Source organism: Mesoplodon mirus, assembly GCF_964341445.2.
Source record: "Mesoplodon mirus genome assembly, chromosome: 5".
Taxonomy (NCBI): Eukaryota; Metazoa; Chordata; class Mammalia; order Artiodactyla; family Ziphiidae; genus Mesoplodon; species Mesoplodon mirus.
In genome coordinates, this window is record NC_138980.1 from 105887649 (window position 1) to 105902745 (window position 15097).

The 15097-nt window shown below is 42.0% G+C and overlaps 2 protein-coding genes across 3 annotated transcripts in view; both read right to left on the reverse strand.

Moving 5' to 3' along the window:
- LNPEP (leucyl and cystinyl aminopeptidase) overlaps positions 1 to 2086 on the reverse strand; it is a 107716-nt gene extending 105630 nt beyond the window's left edge. Inside the window, exon 1 of one of the 2 annotated variants that reach the window (XM_082623774.1) lies at positions 1947 to 2086. In XM_082623774.1, the coding sequence (XP_082479900.1) occupies positions 1947 to 1965 (19 nt within the window). In that variant the 5' untranslated portion in view covers positions 1966 to 2086. The remainder of the gene's footprint in view (positions 1 to 1946) is intronic. The other variant, XM_082623773.1, reaches the window with a different exon arrangement.
- A 10837-nt stretch (positions 2087 to 12923) lies between these two features.
- Positions 12924 to 15097, reverse strand: part of ERAP2 (endoplasmic reticulum aminopeptidase 2) — a 39746-nt gene continuing 37572 nt past the window's right edge. Inside the window, exon 20 of the mRNA XM_082622617.1 lies at positions 12924 to 14756. Within this exon, the coding sequence (XP_082478743.1) occupies positions 14613 to 14756 (144 nt within the window). The 3' untranslated portion in view covers positions 12924 to 14612. The remainder of the gene's footprint in view (positions 14757 to 15097) is intronic.

The window sequence follows — 15097 nt, forward strand, 5'->3', positions numbered from 1 at the left end:
TTAGTTGTTGTAGTTTCTATTCTCCTTGTTAAAGGACGCTAGATAAGGAGTGATTAATCCATTAACTAAAATGATGCATTGCTAAACTGTCTCCAGCACAGACTCTGAAAAATCTGGAAGATAGACAGGAAAGGATTAGAAATCCAATTTCCTACATGAAAGTTGAAGCATTGCTTCTTTTTTGTTCTCCTCTCTGGGGCTTTTCCACTGCCCTCCCAAATGTGACAATTTGCAAATATTCACATCTAGAGAAGCATATTCTAAAACTATTCTAAGACGGGAGAAAAGGCCCCAATTTTAAGACTTGAGAATGTACTTTAATTCTGTAGGCACAGGTTCACCAAATCAGCTAGCAAAAATCTTGACCAACTGGGTGACTCAGCCTTGCTGTGAGTTTTTTTTTTTTTTTTAATGTATTGGAAACTTCTCGTTTAAAATCCCACAAACACGGAATCTCCAAGCTTTCTATCTAGAACAAAGAAAAAGCCTTGGAATACTCATTGGAAGGGATTTAAGGATTTGTATTAAACATATTCTATACCAAAGTACTAGATGGTCTCTAAGCTTCCTTTCAGCTCAAATCTTCCTTATTTTTCTTAGTAACTTTACCAGACTATTCTTAGAGCCTTAGTAATTACAAATAGAACCTGAATGAGAAAGAAAATTCAGAATTAAAGTTGTCATCATTAAGCCTAATTAAACAGGCAGGAAGATGGCAGTAGAATAAAGCATTCTGAATTAGGGACAGGGAGAATACGAGTAGTTCGCAGTCCCATGAATGAAACACCGCATACAACAAAGTCTGGCTAGGGTTTAGGACATACTGGACAACGTTTCTGTCTCCTGGGTGGCAACGGACCCACCCAAACAGGGATAGATTTTGTTTTCTATTAATGCGACAAACTACTGATATCTACCTTAAGTAACCAACCACCCGCAGGAAAACACATATCAACTAGAAAGTGAACCCTGTCATTTTAGTGTGAATTCTCCCTTACTGGCAGTTTTCCTACTTTCTATCCCAAAAGGGAATCCATATACTCAACGCCGCAAACTGTAAGACATCTCACCCCTACACTGTGACTCTGGCACTTCTGGTCCAAACAAAAGCCATCGTTTTAAGTAGGGTGGGATTTGTTCGGTCCATTCGGTAAAGGGCTGTGGCTGTTTGCAGAACATCCTGCAGGCTCCTGCTTTGACTCTTGCCTCAAGTCACACTGTGCTATCACCGTGACGGACCCTTGATACTTAATGAGTCTTCGACTGAAAAACTGACATTCTCGGGAGCTAGGGAAACGAGGCTTGAACGCCCTGCGGAGTGCGTCCGCAACAGACGGGAGGGTGGCAATGCCGGCAGGAACCTCCTCGGCACCCAGCAGGGGTGATCAAGCCTTTCCGCAAGTTTCTCTTCCTTCCACTAAATTAACCTGCCAAGCCCCCACCCCGTCCTATTAGGAAAAGTCACACCAGCAACTCGCTGAAGGACGGGGGGGACAGCTCCCAGCGCGCCACAGAAGTTGGGTTTGGTCGCGGTTTAACCCTTCCTGCCCCAGAGCCATGGCCGACACCCCCTTCACCCGGGGCAAACCCAGGCTGCCAACTTTCCCGCTGCCCCATCCTCTGCGCACAGCAGCCCAAACTTTGCTGTTCGCCCACCTGGGCGCGCAGCGGAGCGTGGGGGCCGGCCGCACCCGACACCGCCCCCACCCGGGGCAGGCGGCGGCGCTGACCTTCATGCCAGCCCCCGGCCAGCGACCGCTGCCGCCCGCCCCCTCCCCCGAGCCTCGAACTGCCTCCCGCGGTCCCCTTCCACCGCCCCCAAACGCTCGCGGGAAAACCGCGGCGGGGGCGACTGCAGCTCGACCTCGCGTGTCACGACTGCCCACGACCCTCTGGGCACCAGAGAGCACCGGTCCCGGCCCTGGCTCCTCTGGCCGCCCACTCACCATCCGTGAAGGGCTCCATTTTCCCCCCGCCGCGGCTCCTTTCAGCCGGAGAGCCCAAGCTTTCTACTCCAAGAGCTGAAGCGGCCCTGCCGACTGAGCATGCCCAGCGCGGCGCCGAGGGCTGTCGGGGAGGTGCCGCGAGGGGCGGCGCCGCTCCGCCCGCTCTGAGATCCGCCGCTCCGGGTTTTCGCGACAGCTGCAGAAAGAGCGAGGGAAACTAGAGGAAAAAGCATCACACAGGCCTTGGCTGACTCCTGGGAGAGGAGCTAGAGGAGCGGGTTAGATCTGGGGGCGGGTCCGCGGGCGTGGCCGGATCAAGTCCGCCCCTGGCAGAAAGGCTGGCGGCTCTGTCTCGTCCAGTGCTCAGAACAGCGGTCAGTCATCAAGCAAATGTGATGGCCAGTTGCGTCCAGCCGCGCCGGGCCCTAGACGTCAGGAACCCGGCACCGCGCCGGTAAAACACGGTCATTGCCCCGTGGAGCAAACATTCCAGAGACAGACAATAAACTAACACAAGACACACGAGGCTGAAATAAATGCCCCGTTGAGCATTAAATTAGGGTGATGTGATGGAGAATGAGTGGGTCGCTAATTCGGATGTCTTGGTGAGGAGAAGCCTGGCTGGGAGGTGCCACTGTAGCCGAGATCTGAAGGCAGAGTAGGAGGCTGCGAGCGAAGGTCGCTCCCCTGACAGCGAAGCTTCGCTTTCCCTGGGGAGTCCGACTCCGGGCGCTCACTCCGCCAAGGATCGAGGGAGCAGACACTGTGGGTCGTGTCTGTAGGGCTGCGCGCTCACAGCACAGTGGTCCCAAGCGTTCGGTGGCCTGGAGACTTGAAGGGAGGCGGGGACCCCAGCGGAGCAGAGAGCACCCGGGGTCCTGTCCTCGGGCTAGCGGTTCGGGGCGCGGCCTCTACGTGCAGGCGGATCACAAAACCCGGCACTGGATCCACCGGGGCCGCGGGCGCCGCAGGATGTGGGCAGAAGGCAGCCCAGCCGAGCCTTCAATCAACACCTGCGGCTCCCCGAGGTGCCGCCTCTGCGGCCCGCGGCCAGGCCAGGCAGAGCTAGGCCGGAGAAGCAGAAACTCTCTTGGTCACCCCCGCCGCACAGCACTCGCGCTCTAGCCTCCAGCCCCCAGGCCCTAGCCCCCAGCCCCCATTGTTTCCAGTGGCAAACCCGGGTAGGCACAGCGAACCTTCGGGATGAAATAACCAGGGGCCCCGTGAGCCCCGGGAGGCTCGTCGGGGCCCCGCTTCTTCATCTCTTGCTCAGCGTGCGCATCGCCGCCACGCTGCGGAGTTCTCAGCCCTCCCAGAGCGCTGCCACCGCCAACTGTCCCTCTTCCCTCCTCCCCTAGCGCAGCCCTGGCCCCAGCAGCAACTTGGCTCCCGCGATGCCACACTGCGCCTGCCAACTGTCACACGCTCCTCCGAGGCTGTCAACGGCAGGGCGTCGGGTGCAAACACGCTGGAGGCGAGCGCAAACTGCCCGGGCAAACGGGGATGCCCGCGGTGTTGTTTGACCCGCGTGGGAATTAGAAATTAGGTTTCAAAGAAGTAAAATCGAAGTGCAGTATTGTATTTTGCAATGTTGTATTTTTAAGTGTCGATTGTATTAAACCACCCACTTTCGCTTTAAAACCTCCAGTGGATACCGATCACTTAGAATAGAAGCGAAACTCTTAACTCTGGGACCTCATCTCCTACACGTGCTCACGATACTTTGTCTACAGAGGCCTTCTGGCTGTTAGTCACCAAGTTACATCCAGTCATTCCTGTTGCATGGTCCTCGTGCAAGAACTGTTCCTTCTGCCTGGTACCTTACCTGCCAGTTCCTTCTTGTCTTTAATGTCTCAACTCAAATGTCATCTCTGCTGAGAGCTCTTCCCTGACCACACAATCGAAATAGGTCCACACATGGTCTACTCTAAAAAGACTGAGTCCTGCTTTAATACCTTCACAACAGTCATCGCTGTCTAAAACAATGTTTTTGTTTGTTCTTTCATTATTATCAATCTCCCTCTCAAGAATGCAAGCTCCATGAAGTCAGGGTCATTACCTTCTTAGAGGGCTGTATCCTAATCCCTAGATAAGTATGCAATAAATAATTTGTGAATGGATGCAATGATGTTTTGAGTTCTAGTTCACGTGCAACGTTGAAAACCCTTCCAGAGAACATTTCTATATTGAGTGGTGTGTTTGTGATCAGTACAGAGAAAGTGTCTATATCATATGATACCTCAAAGCTGCTCTCTTCCCATTGTGTCAAAGATAATCAGAGCCTTTAGGCTGCCTCCTCAATGCCCCCCTCCCAACTTCAGAACCAAAAATAGGAAGTGAACCACAGGGGCTGGTACATAAGTGTTCAAATATTATATAGTATATGCAGTGCTGGATTTTGTTAAAAGGACCCCACACATTGTATTGCTTAGATAAGAGACTGCTACCTATATTTTAGGTCATGTCATGTTCCTTTGGAGTTATTTTTGCAATCAAAGCCCTTAGTATTAGAGATATTTAAAACTCCACAGCTTGTTAAGTCCCCTCACCTCACCTCACCTGTAAGCTAGAGTCTATCATGCTTTTAAGTGTGAAACATGTTACCTTGTGTTTGATCTTAAATACTTCAGTTCTACAGAGACTTGTAAAAAGGCTTCACCATTGCACCAGCATATACAGGTGGATCATCATGTCTTTTGAGATTTCTATGGCATAGAGACAAATAACTTCTTTATCCTCCCTTTGCCCACCTCTTGCCTCATTAAGGACCATTTTTAAAGGCTTGTGGGTTGGTACTGGGGGTAAAAAGAGGAAAGAAAATCTAAATGTTTCAGAATCCTACCTACCCTCAAAGAATAAAAGTGAATTTTGTTTTGTTTGATTCTGGGTTTTTATTTTTTGGATACCATTTTACATTTCACTTCACAAAGCCTTTTTGAGGGAACACAATTGCACGAATTCACTACTGAAACCCATTATGTTTCAGTCTTTAACCTCCTCCTACCCTCCCACACAGAACTTCGTTTTTAGTTAAGGGCATAATACTTTAAAATTATTATGAAATAACTATTTACTATCAGAGGAGATAGTGTGACATTATCTATTATATTCATTTACTATTTTCAGAATCTTTGATGTCTACCATTTAACATTTGAAAACCAAAAATTTGGAGGGCTAATTATAATATATAATAAATAGCATGAAAGGAAAATATGAGCTCCTTGAATAACGAACAGCATTTATTTATAAAGGAGCAACAAACGTGCTAATCAGTGAAAACAGGAACTTTTTTTTCATCAAAATAAAGCACTTCCTATACCATGGATCAGCTAACCCAGACCTCATTTAACAGAGAAGGGAACGGAAGTCTAAGAGGTTAGAGGATTTACTCACAGTCCAGTGGCAGACAAACTAGAACTCAGGTGGTCTGTGTTCTAAACCAGAGCTCTGGAGTTTCCTGTTTCTTCCCTATTCCCACAGGGAAATTAAGGTCAATGACAATAATCCATGGGAGGGATATGAAATAGAGAAATATAGCTAACTTCAGGCTACTGGACTGCTATTTCATCGTTCAGTTGATATTCCAATATAATTTACTGAGTTCCATGTCACATTTAGGTGTAGCATTATTAAATATGCTTTCTGATTATTTTGAAATAAATAATTAAAAATACATTGATTCAGTGTACATGTTTGAAAATGATATTTGTTCAACACTCTTGAATAAATGGTGGATGCAGCTTGATGCCAGGACACAGATGACCACCATGAGGTTTCCAGCCACTTCAAGGACTGGAGGGGTCAGTATCTCATTACTCCTGTAATATTTGCAGCACACATGCTCTGCATCAATTGTGATGCTTGAAATTGTATCAAATTAAGAAATGTTTACAGCACAGAGGAAAGCAGAATAATTCTCCAACAGAGTTCTGGTATAGCTTAGACTTTAGCAAAAAGATTCAGCCAAATGAAGTGAAAAGTTATCAGGAAGGAGCAGTTATATACTAGCTCAGATGCTTTGGACTACAAAACCAAAATGCTGAATTTAACTAGTTGGAACAATATGCAAATTTACCATCTCACATAACAAGTGCAGAGGTAAGGCCATCCACAGTCAGAGCTCCCCAACCTCATAAAAATCCAGCTTCTCACTCTGTGTACTCTCTGAGCAGTTTTCTGAAAGTCTGAGGACCGTGTAGTCAACAAGGTGGCTGTGTCAGGGAGGAAGAAAGAACCTTTTCTTTGATGTCTCTTTCTTAAGAGCAAGGAAACTTTTCTCAGAAACACCCTACTAGAGCTCTTCTTAGGTTTCACTGGCCAAAACTGTAAGCCAGTCCCTGGAAATGAAAATGGGGTTCCTGTGATTGGTGTCTTAGACAAAGCAGAGTCTAGGATCACACTTCCCTTATTTCATCTGGAGGAACAAGGGAGCACTTGGACAAAATCATTTTTATTATTCAGAAAGGAAAAGGGGTTAAGCAACCAAAATGTTAGGTAGGTCCGCTTAATGTTATGAATACTGATATATTTTAATAATATTTTGATAATTTTTTCAAAACCCTAAGACACTTGTACAGGAAATGTAAAGAAGAGCCCAATTCAATGTAATTTTTCATATGATTGATCAATATAACTAAGATTACAAACCTAGAAATGATATATTATTCAACCTTGAATTTTGAACTGAAAGTAACTACCAAAATGGAAAAATATCTTAGGCATTTGTATTAGTTTGCTAGGGTTGCTATAAAAAAATACCATAATCTGAGTGACTTAAAAAATAGAAAGCTATTGTCTCATAGTTCTGGAAGTTGGAAGCCCAAGATCAAGGTGTCAGTGGGGCCATGTTCCCTTTGAAGGCACCAGGGAAAGATATGTTCCAGGCAGGCCTCTCTTCTAGTTTCTGACAGTTGCTTGACTTGTGACAGCATGACTCCAGTCTTCACAAGGCATTCTCCCTGTGTGCATGTCTGTGTCCATATTTCCCCTTTTAATAAGGATACTAGTCAGATTGAAGCAGGGGTCCATCCTGCTCCAGTATGACCTCATCTTAACTAATTACATTTCCATCCGTATTTCCAAATAACATCACATTCTGAGGTACTGGGGATTATGATTTCAACATATGAATTTTGAGGGGACACAATTCAACTCATCATAACAGCATCTATATAATGGAAATAAAGAAGACAAAGTTGAAGATAAGTTTGGTTTCCAAGGACAGCATCAAAAGTGAAAAGACAACCCAAAGAATGGGAGAAAATATTTGCAAATCATATACCTCACAAGGGACTTGTATCTAGAATATATAAACAACTCTTACGACTCAGTAATAGAAGACAAATAATCCAATTAAAAATGGGCAAAAGATCTGAATAAACATTTCTCCAAAGAAGATATACAAGTGGCCAATAAACACATGAAAAGATATTCAATATTACTAGCCATGAAACAAATGCAAATCAAAGCCACAGTTAAGATACCACTTCATGATCTGGCTAGACATAGGCATAGGATGGCTAGAATCAAAGAGCCAGATAATAATAAATGTTGACAAAGATGTAGAGAAATTGGAACCTTCACACACTGCTGGTGGAGATGAGGTGGCTGTGTTGAAAAATAGTCTGGCATTTCCTCCAAAGATTAAACATAGAGTTGCCATATGATCCAGCAATTTTACTTCTAGGTGTGTACCCAAAAGAATTGAAAATTTATGTTCACACAAAAACTGGTACATGAATGGTCATAGGAGCGTTATTCAAAACAGCCAAAAAATATAAACAGTCCAAATGTTCAACAAAGAAGTCAGTTACAGAAGATCATATATTGTATTAATTGATGTTTTCAAAATGTCCAGACTAGGCAAATCTATAGAAACAGAAAGTAGATTAGTGGTTGCCTAAGAATGAAGGGAGGGAGGAATGGGAAGTGATTGCTAATGGGTACAGATTCCTTGTTGGGGAGATGAAAATGTTCTAAAACTGACCATGCTGATAGGTGCACAGCTTTGTAAATATACTAAAAACCATTGTCTCTGACTGGGGCAAGTTGCTTAACCTCCCTGGGTTTCCTTTTCTCCTTTGCAAACTAAGCGCAGCTACCTCCTTCTTAAGATTATTGTGAGGATAAGATGAACTAACACACCAAAAATGCTTTCAGCAGAGACTGGCACAAAATAAGCACTAAAGAGGTATTTGCTGTTACTATTAAATGTGAATTGTAAACCTTTAATTCCATGTAGATTGCATGCAAAAAAAGATTAGACACACAAAGTATAATGAGAGAGCAAACAAATTTGTATAATGCTGACTTATTTTAACCTGATAATTTAAAATAATGGGGTCCTGAGGAAACCAAGTTTTTGGTATCGAGTTTATATCTAAGTCCTGCATCAGAAGGGGCCTCATTAGGCCAGCAAATGGCAGGGATGGTGTGCCCTGCTTCAGCTGTGAAAACCAACCATAGACCCTCTTTAATAAAAGTCAGAGGATATAAAAACTATTTTTAGAAATGATCTCTAGCTGGAATTTTTGATTGACTTATTCTTTCTAGGGAGATGTTTACACTCCTGAAGATATTAATTCAGTTTTCATTTTCCTTTATTTCTTACATCTATGCTGAAAAGCGTGGCTAAGTTTCATTCCTATAAAATGTGTCCTTCAGATTTTTGTTTGTTTTTGAGCATGAGAAGGTCCTGTAATGTTTATGCAGAAAATTACACTTGACTGTAATTCTTGACTGACTCTAGGCTGGCTCAGATGCTTTCTTCCTCCCTCTGGCTGATAGCTGCCAGCACAGGCTGTCAGTCAGTCAGCAACGGCTGTGGAGTGCCTATGGTGCCCAGAGACCAAAGAGAACTGAAAACAAAACAGGAGCTAAAGTTTTGCTTTTAAGGCTTTACAATACACTGGGCCAGTCAAGACCAGCACACAGGATATATACATAATGCGTAATACATGACACTGAACTATACAATCATGGTCTAGCAGGACCATCTGATGCAAAATTGCCAAGTAGGCTTGTCTCTGAGTTCTCCGAGGTCCCATTTTCTATTTTCCTTTCTCACTTCAAGGTGCTGCTTCACACAGTCAATACATATTTATCAAATGCCATCTGTATACAATACCCATAAATAAGTAAGAGATACTGCCCTACAGAGCTTCCTACCCAACCAGTCCTTTCTGGGGTATTGCCTTCATTCCAGAATCCACTCCCCCAGTCCTCTCTTCCAGCTTCAGGACCTTCTCTCCGTAAGGCCCTTTTGTCAGCTAGCTATAAACAAATATTAATTTAAAAACACAAAGTCGCACTAAAGCATGAGTTAAAGCTTAATATTTTAACTTTTGTTAACCCAAAGGAATGAATCTGTAATGGTGGAGTTACAGAAGAAAAGGCTGCTGGATAAGGGGAGATGTATTTTGGAAAAAAAGTCCATGAATTTCCTTGTTTAGGCAGCACTTTTTAGATCTGGCTTTGCAAGGCCAACACTGCAGGTGTTATTTTTCTGGGTTCTCCGTGAGACCAGGGAGCCAACAGTTGGTATACTCACTTGGACTTCAACTCTAAACACCTAGGCTTCCCAGAGAAATAGTTAACTGAAAGTAGGAGAATAATAAGCTTTTCCTACCTGGTAATGGCATTTCTAGAATATAGAACATTATTTTTATAAATTTATTTATTTATTTTTGGCTGTGTTGGGTCTTCGTTGCAGTGTGAGGGCTTCTCACTGCGGTGGCTTCTCTTGTTGCAGAGCATGGGCTCTAGGCACACGGGCTTCAGTAGTTGTGGCTCACGGGCTCTAGAGCACCGGCTCAGTAGTTGTGGTGCACGGCCTTAGTTGCTCCACAGCATGTGGGATCTTCCCGGACCAGGGCTCGAACCCGTGTCCCCTGCACTGGCAGGAGGATTCTTAACCACTGTGCCACCAGGGAAGTCCTATTCATTGTTTCTTAAGTGACCTAATTCAGCCCCCCGAGTGTGAGTGAAATTAACTTACTCAGGACACAGGGTCTGACTCCTATGGATTCTGTCTTGATCACATAGGTTGTGTATACTTATTTCAGACCAGATCTTTTCTTTAATCCTTATCAGCTGACATAGCTCTACCTGTTTACCCCCTCACCAGCTAAAATACTCTGTTCGTCCTTCTAAGATTTCTGCTATTACTCTTTGACTCTACATCTGGAGGTATGAATAAAAAGAAAATAAGGGCTTCCCTGGTGGTGCAGTGGTTAAGAATCCACCTGCCAATGCAGGGGACACGGGTTTGAGACCTGGTCCAGGAAGATTCCATGTGCTGCGGAGCAGCTAAGCCCATGCCCACAATTACTGAGCCGGTGCTCTAGAGCCCGCGAGCCACAACTACTGAGCCCATGTGCCACAACTACTGAAGCCCGCGCACCTAGAGCCCGAGCTCCGCAGCAAGAGAAGCCACTGCAATGAGAAGCCCGCGCACCGCACAGAAGAGTAGCCCCCGCTTGGGGTCACTACAGAAAGCCCACGTGCAGTAACGAAGACCCAACGTGGCCAAAATATAAATAAATAAATAAATAAATAAAATTAAAAAAAAATAAAAGAAAGAAAATAAAATTACCTATCAGTAGCCTTATACCATGGAGACAACTGTTTCTCTTTTAGAAAAAGTTCCCCCATTCCCTTCCCCACCTCTTTCCATATTTAAGTTTTTAGAATGTTCTATTTATCCATATTCCAACTCCAACTCAAAATATTAGAAATGAGTTAGGATTTCCAATCTTACTAGTTTATTAGAAAACAGTTTTTAAAGGAGAGTACAGTTCTAAAACTGAAAAATAATGTCCTTTGTACCTTTTAAGTCTTTTCACAGACAATTTGATCTGCCTACTTTAAAATGAGGTTTGTAATTATAACAGAGGTATTGTTTGGATGACTAGAGGAACATGCTGGGTGGTATTAACATGGGAACTCCTTACAGAGGCATGAACCTGAAATATTGTATTGAAAGAAAGAAATATGGTATAATTCAACAGTGGAAGGCATGAACTTTGAAGTGTGGGAAATCATGTGTGTAAATACCTAAAGATGAGAATTAATGAGTCATAGACTGAGAATAGAAAACTGGTTACTGGACCTTATCTGGGAGTATGGTAGAAGATGAAGACTTCGGGGGAAAGGAGAACAAATTAGCAAAAGATCTTGAAGTTATGGTTGAAGTTAAGTTTGAAGAAGTGATTGAGACATAGAAAGGTTTTTCTATCTTGTTAAGTCTGCATTTCTCAGACTTTCTAACCATGTCTCGTTATGAACATTGGAAAAATTTTCCTGATTTAAATCCTGAACAAATGGTCTGTTTATACTGCTAACTTCTTAAGTATGATACAGTATTAGGCACCCACAACTTTATTTCTGAGAAATCAATACTACACAGTCAATACCACCAACCAGTTTCCATCCTCAGGAGCCTCTATGTAAAAGTGTTCGGCATTTGCATATTGGAAAATAAATTATTATAGTTTCTGGGAATATGCTAGAGTAGGTACCCTGACTAACCTTCTTGCTAAAAATAACTAAAAATGTAGAATGAAATATATTTTTAAATTATTTTAATGCATTCGTGACCTGAAAAGTTAGTAAGGAATAGTCATGGATAAAAAACTAAGGGAAAGCAGGAAACCTGAGGGGTCAGCAGAAGGCTGAAGTCAATGTTCTCCTTGACGGCATCTGAAGCTTCAGTTTTTAAACCTTTGAGAGCAGAGGGGATAGAGGACAAAGCCTGGGCCTGCCTGAGGTGGGGAACATAATAGAAAACAAAATTCAGGTATAGTTTGTTTATAAACGACTCATATGAAACTGAAGGATACAGAAAAATTCAAAGTAACAGGGTACAAAAAGATGTATCAAGCAAATACCGAATCAAAAGAAAGCAGTGACATAGCTTTGTAAGTATCTGGAGAAACTGTACCTTACTATGAAAAAGGATTACTAGATACAAGAGATTAATATTTGATACCGACAACTAAGAATATAGGGGTAAGAAGAAAGTGAATTAACACCCCTTTTCAGAAAAATAATCTGTCACTAACTATTAAAATATTAGATTATGTAAAATACACATATGCTTCAACCCAGCAAACCCACTTCTTTCATTATCTTTTTCACCCTTTCTTCCTTATGATTTGGAAACATGACTTTGATGAGATTAAGGTTTTAGGAAGCAGACAATATAATAAACTGTTGATTTAAAGTCTGTAAATATAATTACGTGTTGAATGAAAAATAGTGACATAGTTGAATGGAAATAAGGTCATAATGAATTTAGGTAAAGAGGTATTTGTTGCAGAGTAAAAATGTGGCCATTATAAACAAACTTGTGCTTGGTAGACATTAATGTTTAAGTAGAAAACTAGATCCCGTGACTATTTAGAGGCCTTCCTTGCATTTTGGAATGGAATAAACCCCTCCTCCCCCCAAAAAAATTCCAAAAAACAAAACCAAGAAAAACCCTAGGAACTTCCCTCAGAAAATTAGGATCTCTTCTAGTAGTTCCTGGCCAGGCTTGCTTCTCTGGAACCTCAAATAGACCCAATGACACAGCAAAGAATGAAATGCAGAAGTATGAACATGAAGTAGGACAAGAAATTACTGTCACGGTAGTAAGTTGGACTCTTGAGGGCTGAAGGGCCTAGTCTCCCTGACACAAACCCTAAAAAGGGAGCAAGTCATTGCTCTGGGCTCCCCTGATCTGGAAGGTTTCTCATTCTGAGTGGGCTCTGGAAACCACAAAAATTTCCCTGTGCCTCTGTGGGGAATCAGGGAAGCATGGAGAAGTTGTATCTACTCACTCCATCATTATTCATGATGTTGTATATAACGTTTTTACAACTTGTTTATTCATTCAAGGTAAAAGAAAGTAAAACTAACTTTAGCCAAACCCTAGTTTGTTTTGGGGCTCTGGCATCCACCATAAAGGTTTTGAAATACCACACTAATAAGTACAATACATTTAAAAAAAAACTCTTTATTCGTTAAAACATTATTGGCACGATACTTCTCATGTTCATTCTCATCAAATAATAAAATTTCCACTTTCTGTACTCAATTCTTAAGAACCTGAGAGATTAAAAATGTATTTAAATAAAGAACTAAAAGGAAGAGAATTAAAAACTTGGAAATTTATGGTAGATAAATTACTACACAAGAGAAAGTACTTTTCTTATTCATGGAAATGTTGATGGCACAATTCTACTGAAACTCATACATATTTACTGCTTAATTTACATATTATCTTGGTGGAAAAATAGTATTCTTTACTCTTTCAGTTTCCTTATGCTACAGTACATATAATTCTAGAGTGATATCACTTAGGTGTTATACAAACTTTGGTAGGGCCATGAACAGGTCAAATCTAGAGTCAAAGGTGCTTCAAAGACTCCAAGAAATGATTTTAAAACAAACTTAAAAGAACATGTATTGGGTCATGCCCATGGTCCATCCAAACTGTATCCTGTCTCTGACTATGGCAACAGAGAAAGGGCTATAGACCTTCATGATATCACTTTAAAATGGATTGGAAAACACCCTGTCACCCCACTCCCACCCAGATAATCCCAGCCTCTTTCCATAACCCAGATAAGCCAATCATCTGTGTATTAATTCAAATTTTTCTAGAACATTTATAGTTTATATGTGGATCATTACTTTATTAAATTTACTGCCTGTATTTAGAGTGGTGTTTTCTTTATTTATTCCTAATACCTTAGTCAAACAATTAAGGGAAGCATCTAGAAAAGCATTTTAGAGATCAAGAGTTTCCCTTAAAATATGAAGACATGCCAAAACTGGGTTAGAAAATATAATTATACATTTAAATAGTTACATTAAACCATAATTTAATCCAAAATATACACCATAGTATGATCTAACTCTGCAACTTTCAGAAGATTTATTAAAAATGCAATAGTACATGGATTAAAGTGGTGTCATCTTTCTCTCCTGTACCTCTGTGACTACAGATTTAACTTCATTTAGAGATGATCTCAAGAGTCTACTTTTGAGGCTCTTCATGAATGTGAGGCTCCAGCCAAGAGGCCTTCCTGGCTTCCTTGATAAACCCTGACATCTAATTTCTAATAATCTGAGATTTGGTGATAAAGTCTCTGTTTTCTTCATCTGTATGCTTCATAATTTGATTCAGATTTTACATGAATGGTAAAAATTAAACTATTCAGGCTGAGTTGAGGGAGCTGGAGAGTAAGAAGATGGAAGGATGCAAAAGAAAGATTTTTTTGCAGATTGGCTGTGTTTCCTTGGAGGTAACCTGGTTGGGCTAATTCCAGGATTCTATGTAAGGTTTAAAAAAAACAACAAAGAAGCAAAGTTGTAGTTGCATAATGTCGGGCATTGTAGACCGTCTGTGTTGCAGCTAAACTATTACAGCTATATTTATCAATACATTTCTACGTATCTCCATTACTCACAAAGTTTACTTTAAAATAGGCTACTGAACTGGACTTCCCTCACCGCAGCATCATACATCTGTCAGCTAGAGATGATAGCTGAGCACAGGTATCTGTGCTGGCTGATTTCTTGAGGCTTCTCACTGGTTAAACTATCTCGGACTTTAACTTGAGCTTTGCCCACTTCATGTAGACACAGCCTGCATCTGATGTGCTGTTTCTATTGACCATTTAAATACTAATCAGTAGCCAATTCCTCAGGGTGGGAAGATTCTTCTCCAGCCACTTAATATTTTTGGATATGGTTTCCAGAACAATTTGAAAAATTTCCAGATGTGATCCTTGGGCCTTAAGAGATTCAAAGAACAGTTTCACCTGAAAAATAAGCAAGAAAAGGATAACTGACATGGTTCATAAAACACTTTCTCTTCCAAAGGGTTTCAAAACAGCTTATATATAAATTACACAAACACAGGCGCAAGCATTTCTTTGCCAATCTCTGAAAGGTTATTTTCTTCTTCTCTTTTTTGGGCATAATTATTATTTCACTTTACCTTCAAACAATAGATAAAATAAGACAGGAATGACAAATCTTACAAGTGAACACACTGTGGGTAAAGAAGTTAAGAGATTGAGCCAAGGGCTTCCCTGGTGGCGCAGTGGTTGAGAGTCTGCCTGCTGATGCAGGGGACACGGGTTCATGCCCCGGTCTGGGA